Source organism: Pleuronectes platessa, chromosome 7 (assembly GCF_947347685.1).
Source record: "Pleuronectes platessa chromosome 7, fPlePla1.1, whole genome shotgun sequence".
NCBI classification, from domain to species: Eukaryota; Metazoa; Chordata; class Actinopteri; order Pleuronectiformes; family Pleuronectidae; genus Pleuronectes; species Pleuronectes platessa.
In genome coordinates this window covers 16,454,242-16,474,415 of record NC_070632.1, presented here as the reverse complement: position 1 = coordinate 16,474,415, position 20,174 = coordinate 16,454,242, and the positions used below count along the sequence as shown (strand labels likewise).

At 41.4% G+C, this 20,174-nt stretch overlaps 1 protein-coding gene across 1 annotated transcript; it reads left to right on the top strand.

Annotated features, from left to right (window-relative positions):
- The first annotated feature begins 14 nt into the window (after positions 1-14).
- Positions 15-19,408, top strand: cep152 (centrosomal protein 152). Its single transcript, XM_053427025.1, has 28 exons — positions 15-365; positions 722-818; positions 2,326-2,435; positions 2,569-2,629; positions 2,721-3,038; positions 3,548-3,698; positions 4,123-4,263; positions 4,510-4,649; positions 5,024-5,224; positions 5,320-5,467; positions 5,573-5,664; positions 5,761-5,924; positions 6,046-6,247; positions 6,468-6,572; positions 6,656-6,786; positions 6,871-6,999; positions 7,086-7,221; positions 7,311-7,496; positions 7,588-7,824; positions 7,989-8,120; positions 8,208-8,849; positions 9,368-9,443; positions 9,588-9,755; positions 9,839-9,923; positions 10,361-10,431; positions 16,890-17,046; positions 17,137-17,240; positions 17,325-19,408. Exons 2-28 carry the CDS (start codon positions 732-734, stop codon positions 18,155-18,157), a joined length of 5,007 nt encoding a protein of 1,668 aa, XP_053283000.1. The 5' UTR covers positions 15-365; positions 722-731; the 3' UTR covers positions 18,158-19,408.
- Positions 19,409-20,174: the final 766 nt, after the last annotated feature.

Here is a 20,174-nt window from a genome sequence, read left to right as displayed (position 1 = left end):
TTCAAAGTGGGCGAGCCTCGAGTTGTTAAAGAAAGCGTCTCCGCTGTTTGTTTGTCTCCTCTCACAGTTTCCTGCTCGGTTGAATTCACCCTCAGCGGTGTCCAACCTGCACAAGCGCCACGAGAACAACTCTCTGTACCCGACGAGCTCTGCGGACACGTTCCAACATGGAGTTTGTCATGTTTAAACGTTAGTAGTAGTTCTCGTTGCTAAGTCAAGCTAAAATGGCCAGGTTAGCTAGTTTAGCTAGCAGCAGCGCTTTGTAATGTAAACACATGTGTGTGGCTGGCAGTTAATTCACAGTAGCTTCCCTGAAGGAATAAGCAGCTCCACAGAAGAAGCAGCGGCCGCAGTTTGACTGAAAGGTAAGAGTCCTGCTTCCAAACAGGATGTAGAACTACCCGCTCGTGTTCGCTAAATTCAGACGACACAAGATTAGATGTTTGGCTTGAGATCACAGGGCTGTGGAGTAGGTTGTTTTGTGACGGAGACTTTTACCCCTTACTTTAACTAGAGCCTTACTATGTAATGATGCTTCACCCTAACCGCAACCTATAGTTCCCACATCCAGGAGCCCTGCGATCTCACACCATCACACATCCTGAGCAGAGTTGTACATAGTTCCTGATTTCCCTCCATTAACTCTGCTTTGTGTCTGTGTCCCCTCACCTGCAGGAAGTGTGTCTCCTCACCTATAGTCTCTGTGTCCCCTCATCTGCAGGCTGTGCATCATGTCTATCGACTTTGACAGTGCTGCTCTTCAGACCCAGCATGAGGAGGAGGAGTACGACCAGGAGGACTATGCCAGAGAGCAGGAGGTGCAGTAAAACATTCACAGCTGGAGCGTTGTAGAGATTTTGGGTTAAAATGTGTGTAATTTATGTGTTTTTACTGTGGTTGTGTGCTGTTGTGATTTTCTTAAAGCTATCCGGGTTGTATGAGCTGCAGGAATTAGATTTTCACATGGTCAAACATCAGCTATTGTTCCATGTCAGATTACAGTATATACATACAGTGTGAGTATATGCATATCTCCAGGAGATTTTACAAAAGTCTTGTTGCTGTATGGGGAAGGATTTGAGGTGTGCACATGTGAGTTTCACAAGTCTGCCGGCCTCACAGCTTGAGGGGCGTGCTGTGTTATTATCCACGCCTACACGTCTGTTGCACCATAAACCTGAGCTATTATTGGCTCAGAGAAAATGCCTCTTTTCAGGTGTGTCACGCTGAAACTAGCTCTGCCCTGTGGTTTCCCTACTTTCTCTCTATCTAGGTTGCCTTGCTTCTGTGTCTGACCCCACTTCTTCTTGAGTAAAGAAAGCATGAAGAAAGCTGTTTGCTGGTTGTCTTGCCTGTTGACTGCCACACACTGGATTTAGTATTTTAATTCTTGAATGGATTTTTTCCTTTGGATATAGCCTGCTTATTATTCACATGTTGGCCAAGTGGAACATGATTGTTTCTGCTCCAGTTAACCTTCCTATATGTCTGACAAAACAATGGAGTTCTTTGGGAGCAAAACACAAGAATGTCACTGAGCGCTGACAACATGCCAGGGACGTTTTGGACGGTTCTCACGGACGGTCTTCAGTGCAGAAAGATTAGGCTATGTGGTTATCATGTGGCTTCACAGCTGAAGAAGAACTGCTTCTTCAATCTTTGTTGAATGTGTAAATGGGTCCTTCTGTTTTGAACACTGTGGAGGATTTGAGGAATATTCAACTGTCGTTATGGGAAGTAAGTGCAAATGGCAGTGCTTGTTCTAGCTCACATGGTTGGTTGCAAAGCAGGTGTGTGTGTTTGTGTGTTTCTATTTCTGTTTTCCCTTTTGCCTTTCAGTCAAAGAGCGCAGATGTTTTAATACTGAGAGAACAAGATGTTGATTGTGTAAAAGCTTTGTTTTATTTACTGCTGTAACAAGTACCCTGAGTATTGATTAATGTTAAAGTACCATATCCCCACATATCAGAATCGTGGGAATATTTGCTCGTTAAACTACTCATTAATGAATGATAGATTAATTAATCTGCAACGCTTACAATTCTTTTGTAACTAATCAAATAATGAATTGTTTTAGCTTTGATTACAGAATGAAATAAACACACAATAAGAAATCAATAGTGCAAAAATAATGAAAGATAATTATATCTATTAACTTTAAAGTAACCACTGATCACTTTGAATCAAAACTTAGACAAACCCCCTGACGCGCTCTCCGTTTGTTAGGTTAGTGATATTTTTTCATTATTTACAAATCGGTGTTACTTTATAACTCAGTTGCAGGGCAACCATGGTGACTCATTTCCTTCTGCTGTTTTTCCACAGCTGCACAAACTGCTCACAGACCTGCCTGATGACATGCTGGAGGATAGCAGAGACTCCACCCCAGAGCTTGAGTACTCTACTACCTGCAGCAATAGAAACACCAGGAACAGGTAACACACATGATGATGCTGCAGACACATTAGACATCTCAGATTTGGTGACGTCTGCCTGTGGTATCAGACAAGCAGCTTCTCTCCGAGTCTGTCATAATATAATTCTGATTCTCTTGCCCTCTCTACTCAGCCCACAGTCAACATGGACTCAGCAATGGTCAAATCCTCCCAAGCCAATCTCTCATGAGCAGGTACAGTTATAGTTTGTTTTTACTAACAGATTATTTTCTGAACTTCTAAAGGAGAATACAAATCCTTCTTACTGTCAATGTCTCTCTGAAGAACTATGACGGTGACTATGATCTGGGCTCTCATGACGAGTACACTTACGAGGACGTTGCTGATCAGATTAATGGACAGCAGAGGCCACCTCTGCCTCCCACCTGGAACCAGCAGTCAGGGGATCACCAGTTCACCCAAGGAGATTATACGTACACGAGCACGGGCACAGATAAATCTATAGAGACCAATGACTTCTCCACAGAGTATGAGTCTAAACCATATTCTCAAGAATTGAATAACCACGTGGAATGTAACGGAGACGAAGGATACAGGGACGTGCAAAACCATGGGGACCAAAATGCCAGAAACCAATTTCAGGTGAGTGGATTATTTCATTAGTGCAAACTGCCAATGTAACGCTAGGGTTTTACATGTGTCATATTAAGAATAAAAAGTTTCAATGTTGTGATAATCCATAGCAGGGATTGCTCCTCATGTTCTTTAAGTCTCCTAGAAATATAAGGAAAAACTTTCTATCTATTCTCAAAATAAAAACAATGCCCCATAGAGCTGCCATTTGTTATCATGTCCTATAATTATTTTTAAAAATAATAATAGAAATATTGTTTTTTTTTATGTTTAAGTCACTAGTCTCCTTTTTTCATTTGAATCCAAAATAATCTCTCTGCTGGTCCTTTAATTCATATTGTACATCATTTTTTCTTTAATAATTCAAAAATGATGTTTTTAATATCCGGAAGCTTGTATTTTGTGCAGTTATAGAGTTTTGCAATATTGACTCGGTTTGTTATTTATATATAAAGATATATTTGTGTTTCAAACATTCTCTGTCTTCATTTTGTGTCTTTGTTTCTCTGAATTTGAAGCCTGGAGCTGGAGACAATGTTGCTAATCAGTACAAGGCCAGTTACAATCCTCACCATCCTGCCCACCAGCCAAAGATGTTTAACCCACAGGTCGCTCGCCAAGGCGCTCAGTTAGACCTTCTGCAGAGAGAATTCCTCGACTCGACACAACGTGAGTGTTACAGTCTTGATTTACAGTCGAGTTGTTCTGTGGACCAACCATATAAACTAAAATGGGGTTTAACCATGGTTTCATTTTACCTTTGAGCTGTGTCTCCTCCAGACTGAACAAATTTACTTGATCTACTGCACAATAATCTGAAGGGATAATCTGTTCTCAGTCTTTGGTGACTTCTTTAAAATGAAAAGATTAGGGGTTTAAAAACTCTGAAACCTGAAATCAAAACTGTGATACAAATAGACCTAAACAGACATAACGACATGGAACCCTTGATTAATCCCAGTTTCCTGAATTGAAACTGGAGACCCAAATTGTTATTGTCAAATGACATAGAGATATTAAATATCTTCCTCGCTGTTTAAATAAGGGGTTGATGTTTGATTTGTTGTATTAACATTGTTGTGCTGTGTTTCAGAAACTTCTGACCGGGAGCAACTTGCTCAGCTGCAGATTTTAAACAAAGCTCAGCAGAGACAAATTGACGACTTGGAGCAAAAACTGGAAGATTCAAGGCGTAATATGAGATACATCGAGCATCAGTTTGCAATTGTCAAAGGTATGTTTTAACAGTTTGTACCTGCAAAATGGGGGATGGGCTTTGCCTTTCGCTTTGACTTATAATTTATTGAGATTGATGGAATGAAATAAAATCAAATATCTTTACTCAATCATCTGCCCCCTTGTGGCCGTTGAGCGGGCTTGTGCTGTCTTTAGATTGGTTGAATCCTGCACTGGCCTGTTAAATCCTTATTTTAGTTGGATGTGCTTCTCACGGGGGCATTGTGATTTTCCTAATCAATAGATGAAAGGGATGGCTTTGCAATAAGTCTCAAGGAATCAAGTCGATTGGTTGAAGAGGTAAAGGAGCAAGAGGTGCAGATGAAAAATAAAGTGAAGGCTATGGAGCAGCAAATACAGGTCCTTACTGAGAGAGACCATGAGGTGAGTTCTGTCCTGACACACTCCACTGTTTAACCACATCATCAAGATGGTGTGTAATATGTCAGGTTTTCTGTAATATCTTTAGGCTTGTTGCAGTAGATTAGTCAGATATGTCGAAACTACAAACATATTTATCAGCCAAGTTCAGCTTATGCAAGGAATAAAGAAGTAAAAGAAAATAATCAGTCATACAGTATTTATGTAATGCATTTGAAAGTATTGTCAGCTTCAGAATATAAAAACCTTTCAAATTAAAATCCGATCAAATAATCTCAATAATTTGCAGATTTTACTGAAACAAGGAGAGAGCTTTAATATTCACAGTGAAAGTTTTGATTACAGACTTTTGTACAATAGTTTTACTTTGTTTGCAGAACCTGAGGAAGCAGAGGGTGGCGGACGCTGCAGTGGACACTATGAAGCAGCAGATGTTGGAGCTTTGTCGTTCCGACACCCTGTCCAGAGTGCGAGAGCAGCACGACCGGGACCTCACCATCATCAGAGAGCAGCATGACCTTGCACTCTTAACCCTGAAGCAGAAAATCGACTCTTCCTCTCAGGCTCTGCATGAACAGGTCTGTGGTTTATCTGAGATTAATGTGTCAACAGGCTGTTCATCAGACATTGTCATAAGACATAAACATTAACAGCTTTGTATTGATACTTTCAGACCGATTTCAGTCAGAGGTTACGAGAGCAGGTGAAGCAGCTGGAGTGCAAGAGAGAGGAGGAGCAACTTGAGAGGGCGAGAGTCATCAACGGCCTCACTCAGCGACTGGAGGAGAGTCAGCATCAATGTGCTAAGCTACTGCAGACAAGTGAGTGAAGGCGTCTGTTTGTAGACATCAATGCACTTCTGTGCTCGTATTTTTACTTTGCTTAATACTAATTGATATTTTTTTATCCACTGTGGTTTTCTTCAGCCTCAGTGCAGGAGATGAGTCAGGTGCAAATTAAACTTCAACAGACTCAATCAGCCAAGGCTTTGACTGAAAACATGAACAAAGCTTTGCAGGTTTGCTCTCTCATTTTCCTGCCACAAATGAAATCACTCTGAAAACGTTTAACAAGCTAATTAAATCTTTTTTATTTTTACATGTTTACCCTGAAGGAGGACCTGGCCGATTTGAAGGAGCAGATCACTATGTATGAATCTGCTGTGAAACATGGCGTTATTGGGTTAGATCTGAACAGTGACTGGGATCATCAGCTCTCTGATTCCTGTGTGGATTTAGGATTAAAGAAAATGAGCAGGAAAAATGGCATCCTCCAAAGGTACACTGGAATCATTATAGGGCCTCTGATTATCTTCACATCCTGCGTCTTTTTGTCTTTGTGCAATGACTGCAAGTATTTACTGTGAAAAATGTCTAACTATGCTATGCTGTTTCATCAGCCCGACATTGGCTCATATGTCAGACTCCAAGCTGCCCAAGGATGAGGCTTCGCGGCTGCTGCGTATGGAGATGCAGCGCTGTCTGAGTAGTCTGAAAGGGAAGCGGCAGAAAATCTCTCAGCTGCAGGAGGAGCTTCAGCACTGTCAGAGCCAAGTAAAAGAACTCAGCAGTCAGTTAGAAGAAGCCAAGCTGAGCTCTTCGGTAAGAGCTCGCTCTGTATGAACATACGCTTGATTTAATATTGAACTGCTGACATTTAAGGTAGAGGAGGAACCTATTTAAACCGTATTCCCAGACACATAAGAATAGGGAACTAAAACTTGTTATGAACCGCATGGTACAAATAAATTGTAATAAAGGAAATTGCTATAATATGTATAGTGATCATAAAAATCTTTTAAAAACTACTTTATGTCAACAGGTCAGAGAGAAAAGTCAGATGAAACATCTCGACATGACTGGAGAGTCTCACAAAGAGTTGGTGAAACTAGAGGAAGATAAGAAACACTTGCAGGAACAAGTGCAGGTTTGTGGTAATTAGTATTCTCATTAATAATGACCTTTCTTTTAGTACTAAATATTGAAAGACTTCTTCTGTGTGAATTTTAGGTGCTAGAGAAAAAGAATCAAGAGCTGAAACAGAGTGAGGAGAAGGTGAGGTCTGCCAACGCGGAGCTGTGCTCTAAGATGAGGGAGATGATCAAGGAGCTGGACCAAGAAAAGCAGGAGGCTGCTCAGAGGTGAAACACAGGGATGCTAATCACATTCTGCTTATTTTGTCTGTTGTGTTGATTCATATAGGCAATTTCTGTTTCTTCATGTAGATCTGAACGGGTTCATCAGCAGTACAGGGATGACGTAGTGAACAGGATCCAAACTGAGCTCATGCTGGAACATGATGTTCAGGTTGAACAGCTGACTGCACAGCACCTGCAGCAGATCCAAGAGTTACAGTATGTCCTCGGACCCTGATACTGAGAAACCAAGTCAACTTTAAACCTTTGCAGCTTGTTAATAGTGTTCACATCTTCCTGTACAGGACCCAGCTATCTGAGGCCAATGATAAGATGTTGGCTGTACAAGAATGTTATATATCTGTCTGCAAAGAGAAAGACATGGTCGAAGAAGGAATACACAACAGGGAGAATGAGGACGCTTTGATCAGAAATATCGAGGTAAGAAAATAAAAGATCCTATTATGTGTATGAGAAATCACACAAAATCAACATTGAAGCATTTATGATTGATTGGGTTTTATTCCCAGCTAAAAATGAGAGAGGAGAGTGTTACAGCACTGGAGAAGCTTAGGTTGGAGCTGGATGCTCAGCATCAGGCCTCAGTAAATCAACTGAAAGCTCTCTGGGCCAAACAGAAGGAGGCTGAGATCCAGCAGCAGTTGAACTCTCATGTAGCCTCAGCCAAGGCTGCGTGTAGAGAGGAAATGGAAAAAGTATGATTCCCTACAATCACTATCAGCTCCCTTATCTCCCAAATGAGAATTTCATCTCTGACTGGAAGGTTTTTCTCCTGCTTTTGTGTAGATGGATGAGGAAAAGAGGGAGAAGCACAGAGACACCGCTGATGTAACCTGTCAGACAGAGGAGGTCGAGGGCATCAGTGAGACGACTACTCCTGAGGAGTTGGACTCCAGGCTCAGCGCCCAGAAACAACAGCTGCAACTGGAGGCGGACAAAGACAGACGTAAGGCTGTGGAGGAGGCCAGGAAACAAGTCCAGAGAGAGCTTCAGGAGAATCATCTGGAGGACATGGCTAAGCAGGTCACTGAGTGGTCTTTATTATACATCTGCTTTATCTTATGCTTTGTATGGGTGGGACCAATTGAAAACAACAAAGCAATACCACTGTACTTGGTTATTTTAATGCTATTTTCTACTTTGTGTTATACATGCATAATTCTTATACATCTGTGATGGTGTAACAGGTTGAAGGTGCAGTGACCAGGGCCTACAATCGCTGGGTCGAGGATTTGACTTCATTACCAGAATATCAAGCCTCTCTCCAAACAGAGAAAGAGAAATGGGAAGAACTGCAAGAAAAACACACTGAACAACAAGTATGATGTTTTTCTATCTTTGAGTAAAACAAATGTTGTGATCTGGCTTTTCTGTTGTGATCATGTATAATCCTTTAATTGTTCCAGGTATCCCAGGCTCTGAGGGTGGCAAAGGAGCATTGGCATAAGAACCACAAGAACCAGCAGGAGGAGCAGAGCTCTGGAGCTCAGAGGCTGGAGGAGCTACAAGAGGAGGTGCTGACGCTCCAGTGCCAGGTGGAGCAAGTGAGGAGAGCCCAAGGTGCCCTGCTGAAGGCTGAGCTGGCCGGAGCTAGAGCAGTCTGGAACAGAGACAAACAGCAGGAGATCTCCGCCATTCAGTTCCGCAGTGAGCAGGTGTATCACACCAAGCTGCAAGAGCAGCACAAGAAGCTGGAGCAGGCCAGAGAGGACGCTGAGCTCCAGAAGAAGGAGCTGCTCCTGCAGATGGAGGCCAAGCTTCAGGAGACTCTGAGGGTCCGAGAAGAGGAGTGGAGATGTCAGCACGCTGAGAGTGAGCTGACTCAGAGACAGCAGATGAGGGAGGAACTGTTGGCAGAGCTTCAATCTGGAATGGCATATGTCCAGGCACAACTTCTTGGAGATCCCAAAACTGATCAGCAGGGCACTGACAACACCAAGAGGACCAGCGAGGCTGCAGCAGAGACAACAATAACACAAGTCCTTGCAACATCCTGCAAAGACATGGTCAGCAGGGCAATATCCCAGAGCAAGAAGGAGTGGAAGAAAGTGAGTTGTTATTGGGTTATCTGTCGCCTACCGATGAATGGAGTGGTGTAATCTGTAAAGGATTTAGGAGGATGTGTCGCAAAATTATTAATTTGCTCAATCTACATAAAAACAAAGGCTCTTGTCAGACACAGAGTGCTGCCATGGTTATATGCTGCTCAAATCACTTGTCAATATTTCCCTCCACCATTGTTAACATTGTCAGCATTAGACAAAAACTACTGAATGGATTAACACCAAACATGGTGGAAGAATGGGGTACAAGTTGGTTCAGATCCACGATTTTTTTCTCACTTTGAACATTGAGCGATAAGTGATTGTTCATGTTTATAAGCAGGAACATTTTGGAGATTGGTTTCTAGGAGTCTGTGAAATGTGGGGCCCTTTGATGGTATTCAAGGGGACTGCCGGGCCTTGGCGGAGGTCTGTGCTCTACTGAGTGCCATTGGTTTCTCTGATTGTGTCTGTGATGCGGTGCAATGTTTGAGTTGCTTCATGGTTTCATTTCCGTCCTTCAGATCAGTGAGGAGAGACTCATCCGTGTGTTAAAAGAAACACAGAAACAACATGAACAAGAAATGGACAAAATGCTGAGTATGTCCTGTCTCTTCACTTCACATGGCATTGGGGAAAAATGTCTACTTTGTTCATTTGAGATTCAGTATTAACCGATTTGAATAGACTATATAAAAGTTCCCATCGACAAATGTTCTCAAAGATATTGTCCACGTTGTCCAGGCTCTTTGTCGCAGAGGAAGGAGCCGGCTCGTTGCAGGAAGGAGTGCTCTGAGACGACAAGTAAACTGCAGAAGAAAAACCAGGAGCTCCAGAGACACTTGGAGAAAACCTGCCGTCAACTCCAGCTCAGTGTTCGAGGACACAAAACCACAGTGCAGCGCCTCAAAGGTACATGTTTATCTATGCATTTCAAATGTAATACTCAACTACGCCTGTGCCTCTGTGTTGATGAGATGCCTCATCTCTTGTAGACGAGCATGAGAACAGCTTACAAAAGGCAAAGGAGGAACATCTGCAGCAGCTGGAGGAAGTGAAGAAAGCCAAAGAATCCTCAGGGTTTGTGATGTTTTTATCATCTTTATTCTAATTTAGTAAAGTCTAAATGAGGGTATGTATGGTTTCTCTCACTGTATGGTTACCATTTATCTTTTGTTGTATACAAACATGTGTCTAAAAAGAATCACTTCTTCTAGTTTATAAAATATATCAATCTGCCTTCATTTGAGTGACGTGATGTTATCAGACATTTAATCCTATTCCGTTACAAATTGAGACAAAGTAAAGCAAGTGGCTGCCACAAATCATCCAGTTAGATTAGAGTTTTACAGATATTGAGTATTATTAGAACATTATGTAACTTGAAACAGTGAGGAATAAATTGATTTCCTAAGTTTCAGGATGAGGATGGTGTTGGTAACTATCATAGATGCAATTAGTTGTGTTTATGAATTTCAATTGAACAATACCAACAGATTAAATGTTCTTGTTTGCAGGAGTTCTGATCTTCAGCAAGGCCTGGATGAGATGAAGCAGCAATATTTGATGACTGTAGAAAAGATCAGAGGTTTGTTATCATTCATGTTTCTTGTCGGGGGGTATCTGTGAGGAGTGTGATGGAAATCTGGAGATACAAGAGGCTGGAAACAACAAAGTTATCTACGTGTATTTAATAAGGGGCTTTCTGCAGAAAGGATCAACACAGGGAGACCACAAGGATCTCAGAGTGAAGATGAAGAACAGTCAAAAACACAGATCTTATATAGGAGGATTTAGGGCTGTCCTTCTGAACCAATCCAGGAAGGATACATGGGTGGGGGAAGGAGAGGAATCTAAACATTAGCAGCTGATTCACATGTGTTTCCTTAGGTGATAAGAAGACATCCACTCCTTCCTTTGATGGGTAATTAAGTAACAAATGGTCTCAACATATTTCAACACTAACAGTTCCGACCATAAAACAGCTCAAGTCTTAAACATTTGGTGTATGTAAATACAAGTCATAAAAGTATCTTACAAGGCTGCAGAAACTTACTATCCAAATACAAAATAGTTTGTTAAGCATGTTTAGTTAATTTTTCTACTACATTTCCCTCCTTTTTGTCATTTATTGACAACTTATGAGAATGAAAAAATCAAATACATCAATTCACCATCATCATCACAGTAGTGTAAAGCAAACTGCCTTTGTCGCGGGCGATATGCGTCTTTAAATGGGAGGAAGGAATGATAAGAGCAGATTTAACAAACACACAGTAACATCACAGTCTTTATCACTATCAAAGGGTTCTGGGGAGGAAACCCCTCAGGGAGGGGTAACACACCTTATATTGTCGTCACTGTAGATCTAATTCGTGTGTCATCTGGCGGAACAAACCATAGGAACACAGCTGGCATTCCCCATAAGGCCCATGGAGGCTACAGTAACCAAACTGTGAGTATAAAGGTGCCGTGTGGGGGAGACATATGTGCGAATAGAAGTATGGCATGTTCAAACGAGCAAACACTTTCTGTAGCTTCAAAGGAAAACAAATCATCATATCGCACAGGATGCTTGAAACCCACAAAAACAGACAGTCCTAGGAGATTAGTTTGAATGTTCCAAAAACGAAATTCGTAAGAAGCGTGTCAACGGGAGATCGCTGTCATCATTATTGAGAGAACAGTTCCTCTACTGCCACTTAGACCCAGCTGACTGGAGAGGTCAGCGTTCCATTTGTTGTCCTCTCGGCGGTGTGTCTATCATGTGATTTTCTGAAGCAACTATTACCAACAGCTGTGCTGCACTGCCCCCTCTTCATCGATCTTTCGCTTTACTTATTCAGTGTGGGTGCAGCAGTTAGAATTTCCGGTTCTGGGACTCTCTTGCAGTGACTGGCATTTCCTTGTGATACTGGGTCATTATTAGAGGTGTTAGCATCACATTTACATACAGCAACAAGTTTGGGGAGGAGGATAGCATCAAGCATCTGAGACACTAGAGCATGATTTGCAGTTGGTTTGCCTGCTGATGTAAGGTATTCTCTGTGTTTCCAAATCGTGCCAAAATCATGTACTACACCATATGCATATCTACTGTAAGTGTAGATATAAACCCTTTTCCCCTTAGCCAATTTGCATGCTTCAATGAGAGCTGTGAGCTCTGCTGCCTGTGCAGACAGGGAAGCAGGGAGTGGTCATGCAATCAATGTATCATGTGCTGTAACCACAGAGAAACCAACTTGATTTGCTCCTGTGTCTGAATTGCGAGACGCTGATCCATCCACAAACAGTTCAAGGTCGGGATTCTGCAGTGGTGTTTCCTGTAAATCTAGTATGGAGGATCAAACTTCAGTTATTGTTACTACACATTTATGTTATTCACCATATCCTTCTGTTGAAAGAAGAGTAGCTGGTTAAAAACATTACATCTTTTCACAGTGATATTAGGCATTTCCAACAGAATAGCATGATAACGAAGCCAGCGTGCAGCAGACAAATGATATGTCTTTTGTTCCAACAAAATCAAAGACATAGCATGTGGTACCAACAGGGTGAGTGGGGAGTACCCCACTAAATCCCTGGACGCCATTACGGCCTTCTCTGCCGCCGCTACAGCTCTGAGACAAGTAGGCAGGCCTGCAGCAACTGGATCAAGTTTTGCTCAGAAAAATGCAACAGGTCTCTGTTTGCCCTTGGTCTGGGAGCAGCACTGATATCATCTACTCCCCCCTCTTGTCAACTGCTTGTGTGAAAGGTCGGTCAGGGTCGGGTAGTCATAAAGTCGGGTGGTCGATTGTAGGGTCAGTTTCAAGTCAGTGAAAGCTTTCTCTGCGTAATCAGTCCATATAACTTTGCTAAATGCTTGTAAGCCCGTGTGCGATTGCGCTGAGGAACTCCTCGAGGACAGGTTAGGTATAAATGATCTGCAATAAGAATCGATCACAGGAATGACATCACTTATTTCTTTCTAACAGTTAAGGAATCTTTGAATTACTGTTACTCTATTAGGGGAGAGGGATTTGCCCTCTGCTGTGATCACATGCCCTAAAAATTAAACTTTAACTTTTACAAACCTATACTTTTACAAACTTATACTTTAAAAAACGTATACTTTAACAAACTGCAGTTGTTCAGGCTTGCCTTATTTACCTTATGCATTTAGATAATTTAGTAGAGCTACAGAATAATTTTCACAATATTCTTCAGTTGGAGCCAGATCACAAATCATTATATTGTCAACATATCATAAATGTGCTCTTCCTGCTGTTATCTCTAAATTAGCTCAAGCTCTCCTTTAGTGCCTGGTTGTAAATGCTCAGTGATTCACAATAGCCTTCACAAAGGCATGTGAATGTATAACTTTCTCTGTTGAACTCAAATGCAAACCAGTATTGGCTGTCTTTATCAATTTAAACACTGAAGAATGCATTTGTCCGATCAACAACAGATAACCATTTACTATCCTTCAGAACTTGCTAAAGGATTGTCTTAATAATTTGGAACCGACGAAGCGCGTTGTTGTACTCAGCGTTGACAACTTACAAATTTTAGATGAATCGCAAATCATCAGGTTGTGTTTTATCAAAAATACTCTTCAACAGAAAAAATCGGAGCGTGTACTAGTGAATCCTTGCAAGGAACAATTACACCTGCCCTCCATAGAGAGTTGAAAACGGGTGTAATACCATCGATGGCTTTCTGTTTCAGTAGATATTTTCAGATCATGGTGTGATAACCACAGGTTCCATGTATTAAATTAAACCCACATCATGATTACCTTGAGCCCTTGAATGTTGTTTGTATAATCTAAATATGCATGTGCATATTGGGCTTCTTTACGTGTGTCTGGTACCAGTTAAACAACCTTGAAAGTGTGAACAACAGATGTAAATCCCTTTCTTAACAATTTCAAAAATAGATTTTACCTAACCACAGGATCTGATATTTTTTCCCAAATGTCAGCATTGACACATTTTTGTATCCACGGTCCCAAGTCTTGCCATTCATCATTTTTGTTTTTGACAGCAAGTCATGTGAGTGTGAACCAGGAATTTCAAAAGGAGAGCATCCTCTGAACATCTGTGAAGGAACTGAGAGGGTGACTACAGAAACAGCACATCTATGTTCATTCCAGAACATGAAACTTAGTGTTAAATTATCTTTCACACAACTTTCTCGAAACCATCATTTCTCAAAACCTGCATCTCTCCCTTTGTGTTTGAGTGCAGTGTACATCTTTTGGATGTTCTTAGTATGACTGAATGTGCCTTGTCCACTAGATCGATGTGACAATAGATGAACAGAGCTTCCATTCATACTCACTTAACAGTGAATCAGCATTACACTTAATGCACATGTAAATCTGTAGTGGATCCAGATCAGCCGTTCGGATCACTATGACTCCTAATGGGTTGGAAACTATAAAATATCCAAAAGATACTTTACATCTCTTCCCATCATGTTAATTTGGACAACATGAGGATAGCAAAAAATTAACACTTGAATTTTTCAGTGATGCCTCATATTATATTATATTATAATATCACCTCATATTAAGGGAGTCATGAATTTTCAACCACGGTGCTTCCTGAATCTAACACAGATCTAACAACTCATTCGCTCATCTTAGGATGTGTGTCAAACATATCACTGTTGATGACTGAATGTGTTGCTCCTACAACAACAAGGAATATATTCTCTTTCCCTAGCACTGTGAGTGTGTGCGTTGGCATACGAACATATACATTTCATTAATATTTATCATATGTTCCTATCAGTAGTTTGTGTTTCTTTTCAAAAAAAAAAAATTTAAAAAAAAATTTACTTCCCTGATAAGTGTTTGTGTTGGTGTGGTGCATTCACCCTCTTGATGTGTGAAGTGTTCCTCACAGCCTCGTTCTGTGTTCAAAGCTGCTGGTTCCTCCCTCTCCTCCATCCCCGCCTCGGTTCAATCACCTTGTAAAGTTGCTGTTTCTTCTGCAATTTTTTTTAGTTTTGCCCAATGTCCCTTCTCGCCACAGAGAAAACAAATGTCCCAATCATCATTCCACGTGCCGTCTCCTCTCCTTCCTTGAAATCCTCTCCTTCTGCATCCGCGATGTACCTGTGAACATTGTCAGTGAGGCTTTATGCATATCAGTGTCTTATTTCTTCTTCTTCTTCGCATGAACTGCATGTGTTTTTATTAAGCTCTTCCTGAGTCCCACTTGATGCCTGTACGTTTTAACAGGCTGGCAACATCAGGTCACTTCAACAATTCGCGATTTGGGCTGGATCCTGTCCCAGTCCATATTGCCTGCTTGTCTGGTGCAAGGTGAAGAGAGGAGTTGCGGGTCTGGAACGTTATTAGCTGGAAAAGGTTGTTATGGAGCCTGGGCTCCTGGCTGTGGAACATCCGCTTCTGGTGGAGCCTGGTGTTGTTCTGGTTGTCTTCTTGTCGGCGGGGAAGAGTCGAGGTTGGAAACCTGCATTTTGAGACACTGAGACATTTGTGAGGTGTTATCTGTCCCTGCCAGTGTCTGTTTTCTGTCCCTTTGATGCAATTTTCTTTCTAACCACATTCCTTACACGAAAACTCCCCCCAATTGGAAACCACATTCACTCATCCATAATTGTATCAGACTAAGTACTGTGTCACCATAGTTCCTTCGCATGAAGTTCACATAAGGATTACTCAGTTCAGTTATATTATCCAAATCTTATTTTCTCATTTACCTATGTAAAGATTTTTTTTTTTTATATTAATTTAAGTATGTATTAGTTAGTCTTCATCAATCTCCTAAACGCTATCTTAAGGAGCAAATATGAAACTCAGTAATATAAACATCGTCAAAATAATGTAATACCTCCTATATTATATTCAATAGTAATTTCCTTATAATTACTTGGTTACTGTTAGTTTCTCAATTCATCTCTTTTTTTTTTTTCTTTTTTTTTTTTTTTTTTTAAATACACTTTCAAATATCCTGCCTCACCAATACAAATCATAGTGCCCTAAAGAAGCTCCCTACATGGCGCGCGCGCGTCTTGAGTCTTGTTTCAACAATGCAAATACACTCAGTATTATGTCCTAGGCTGTGGTTGTGTCTTAACAAACTCCAAAGGTACCTCGTCAATCTACCTTCCAGGTTTCTTCTAAACCTTGGTTAAAAATTTACAGGGCTTTCACCTGTCTGGAGGATCCCAATTCCTCTTAGACCAACTTCTCTGTAACACCATGCTTTGTTTGTATAAATTACACTTGAAATCTCAGATTCTCACCAGATAGATCGCAGCGCTGAGACGATCCGGGACTCGGGTCTTGGTCCCACCATCTCACCCTTCCTAATGGGGAGGTTGAGGTTGGAAACTATTCTTCCAAGAGGATCAGTCAACCGCTGACCCGAGTCCAGATCCGCCCAGACGTGCGATCCCACTTCTGACACCAAATTGTGATGGAAATCTGGAGATACAAGAGGCTGGAAACAACAAAGTTATCTACGTGTATTTAATAAGGGGCTTTCTGCAGAAAGGATCAACACAGGGAGACCACAAGGATCTCAGAGTGAAGATGAAGAACAGTCAAAAACACAGATCTTATATAGGAGGATTTAGGGCTGTCCTTCTGAACCAATCCAGGAAGGATACATGCGTGGGGGAAGGAGAGGAATCTAAACATTAGCAGCTGATTCACATGTGTTTCCTTAGGTGATAAGAAGACATCCACTCCTTCCTTTGATGGGTAATTAAGTAACAAATGGTCTCAACATATTTCAACACTAACAGTTCCGACCATAAAACAGCTCAAGTCTTAAACATTTGGTGTATGTAAATACAAGTCATAAAAGTCTCTTACAAGGCTGCAGAAACTTACTATCCAAATACAAAATAGTTTGTTAAGCATGTTTAGTTAATTTTTCTACTACAGGAGTTAAATAATTATTATGGACACCAGCATTAATAAGTGGTAAATCTACAATATTACACCTGTGATGAAGGAGTCAGTGCTCACACACAGATTTTCATCAAACTCACAGCCTGTGACTGTGTGTTTTTTTTTGAAAGAGGACATGCTGCGTTACCTCCAGGAGAGTCGGGAGCGAGCAGCAGAGATGATCCGCATGGAGGTGCAGAGGGAGCGACAGGACACGGCCAGAAAGATGCGGCTTTATTATCTGACCTGTCTGCAGGAGCTACTGGAGGATGGAGGAAAAACCACAGGGCAAGAGGCCATACTTGTTTGTTAAAGTGTGTATGCTTGCTTCATCATGGCTCCTCAGGCTAATTGTATCGATGCTCTCATGTTCTGCAGAGCTGAAAAGAAAATAATGAATGCTGCAAGCAAGCTGGCGGCCATGGCTAAAGTGCTTGAGACGCCTGTCCGAGGTAAATCTGGAAAGAACTACAGTTTACCAAGTGAGTCCTGTTGTACAGAGCTGTGTTACTGTGGATTATTCTCTCAAAATATCAATGTTTTGAAGTGTGTTTCTTTTTTAGCAGAATGTTCAACTACTGTATCCACTGTTGGTTGCCCTCCAGTTAGAAACGCAGCATTCAACATGAACCCGTCGACCCTTACTGAGCTTCCTGACATCAGAGCAGAGGAGAGCAGAGAAAAGACGTCAGCTGACCCAGAGCACAAAGCAGCTGCTGCAGACAGGACTAAACCTTTGAGCCACCAGGACAGCTCTACTTGTGGGAAGAAGGAGGCCCCACAGGACGCAGGCACGAAACCTCAAACTTCTGCTTGCACGAACCCTGTCTCCAACAAACCGTCCAAACAGACGACCTCTTCACATCACCGGGCGTCTCCATCCCAGGTGAACTCAGTCGGTGCGTCTGCGAGGAGCAAGAGCAGGGAGCTGTACCTGCAGGGAGCCGACTACCGCCCAGACTCCGAGCAGCAGAGCAAAGCTTTTCTCGTCCATGAGGCTCCTGTGAGAGGTGAGAAACACACGGACTGGAGCATGACCAGCAGCGACTCAGATAGAAGCTTCCCAGTTCCCCGACTCTCTTTCTCGGGGAGGCAAGTAGAACCAGTGAAGCCATTTTCTGTCTCTGTGACATCGGCCAGCGACTTTAAAGCGTTCGGTGGTCTCTCCCCGGATGCGTCCGACCTGACAGTTTATAACGAAATTGCCAAGAAGACGCCTCAAACCCAGACTTTAAACTTTCCCAGTGTGAAGATAAGTACCCACAGAGAGCCAACCCCTGGCTCTGAGGCTGAGCAGCAGCAAAGAGGTGCTTCCAGGCCTCTGTTCTCCGAGCTGAGGCAGCGGCAGCAGGACAGCGGCTTTGAAAGTCCCTTATACCAACAAAAATACAAAATGTAGAGGCAGATATGAGGGGAAATATGAAGTAGTCAAAACTGACTTGATGATTTCACTTACATTACCAAATAGTGCCTTCAATACAGTGTACACAGTTTACACAGGTGTAGAACTTTTGTTTTTTTAAGTTGATTGCAGTGTTTTTATGTTTGTGTTGTGATAAGATCGTTGAAGGAATAGTTTGACAAATTGGATGAGAAAGTTGATTCTAGTATGTTTGTAAGCTAAACATGAAGCTACAGTGAGCAGCTGGTTAACTTGGTTTAAAGTCTGGAAAAAGTTAACAGAAGGTAACAAAATCCACCCTTTTTTTGGGACTTCTGGTCCTAAATAAGATATAAAGTTAATCTACTATTTATTGACTTGATTTATTGAGATTAGAACAAGATTCAATGAGAAAACGAGCTGAAAGGTGAACTGCAGAGGAGCAGGTGGGTGTTCACTGTGTGTTCCCCCCTGGTTTCATTTCATTTGTGCTTTTTTATTATTGCTAATATTCAACATTCAACTGTCGACAAGAAACAAACATGCATATTTGTCCATAATGTCAAATTATTTCTTCCAATGTAAAAGAGACAGAGTTTCTCTGCTTTGTACGATCTGTCATCTCAGGCAACACTCCAAACAACGTTTCCCTTTGTCTCTTTCTCCATCACATTTCAGTCCCGTTTTAAATAAAACGCATCTGCAGGTCTGTCCAGAAACGCTGCCAACACCGTGCTGCTCTTCACATCCTCAGCAGGAGCAGCAGAAACTGTGAGATGATTAAGTGCTCCTCAGTGTCTTTGCTGTCTCACTGTTGTCCGAGAGATTTGATAAACACAGCCGTGATAAGTAAGTTAGTAAGTTATGAATACCAGTGTTACCTGATGGAGGTTAATGTCCACGAGTGTTCAGGCATTTCTTTCCTGATATACCTGATACGTATATCAGGGGTTTGTGCACTTTGAAAATAATCTCTTCAGGTCTAAAGTCACAGCTCGGCCCACACCATGAATTGGAACCTGTGACTCCTTGCATGAGGTGCTGGCAGCTTGTCTCCATAAACCCACCGAGTGTTAGATAAAGTCAACGTCGAGTCAGAGCTTATGTCACTGTTTTTTTTTAATCTTTCTCCCAGATTTAGCTTTTAGTTTGTTTTAGGTTTTTATATTTTGTAAATATGTTTGTCTTATTAATGTCATGCTGTGCATAGATTATGAATGTTTTATATTTATATATATATTGCTTTATTTCATTTGAATAAATCTTATTTTCTTGCAAATTATGAGAGAATATTTATTTTGTGAATCAAATCCTGTTGTTGTGAATTTAAACTATTGTTTATACAAGAGGTGAGTCTTTGTGAGACCCCAACCTGTTATTTTGTTTGTTTGTTTGTTTGTCAGCAGGATTACCGAACAAAACTGAGCAATTTTTCATGAAAATCAATGAAAGGATGGGGAAAAAAATCTATTATATTTTGCCACAGATCTGCACAAATCCAGAATCACTTTATTTACAATTGCGATATATATTTATTTGTCATTTTCACTGATTTGTAAGGGAATAATTCATAGATCTTGTTGACATCAGACTTACTACTGTCGTGGCAATTTCTGCAATCCCACTCTACCAACAAGGAACAAGACACAACTCTCTTACAGTGTTGTCACACTTTAATGCTCAGAGCATGGTGCATACAACAAAGGGTAGTTTGTTGTATGAACACCGATGGGAAACAATTCTGTCTTTATACATTTGGCTCACCCCTCCCACTCCGGTTGGGGTTCTTACAAAGTCAAAGGTTGGGATCTTCTGATGAAATCTAAACAAGGATGCATTAGTTAAAGCAATCAGGCCGAGATTCATTCAGTAGTACAGGATACAGAATGATAAAGGTTACATTGTATGAGATTCAATCATGATCAATCAAACGGGAAATAAACATGATCATATTGTGGTCAAATGTTACATTTCCCTGACAGAACTAATATCTATGAGTGTGTGTGTGTTCCGTTCCTAAGACGTCTGGGGCATG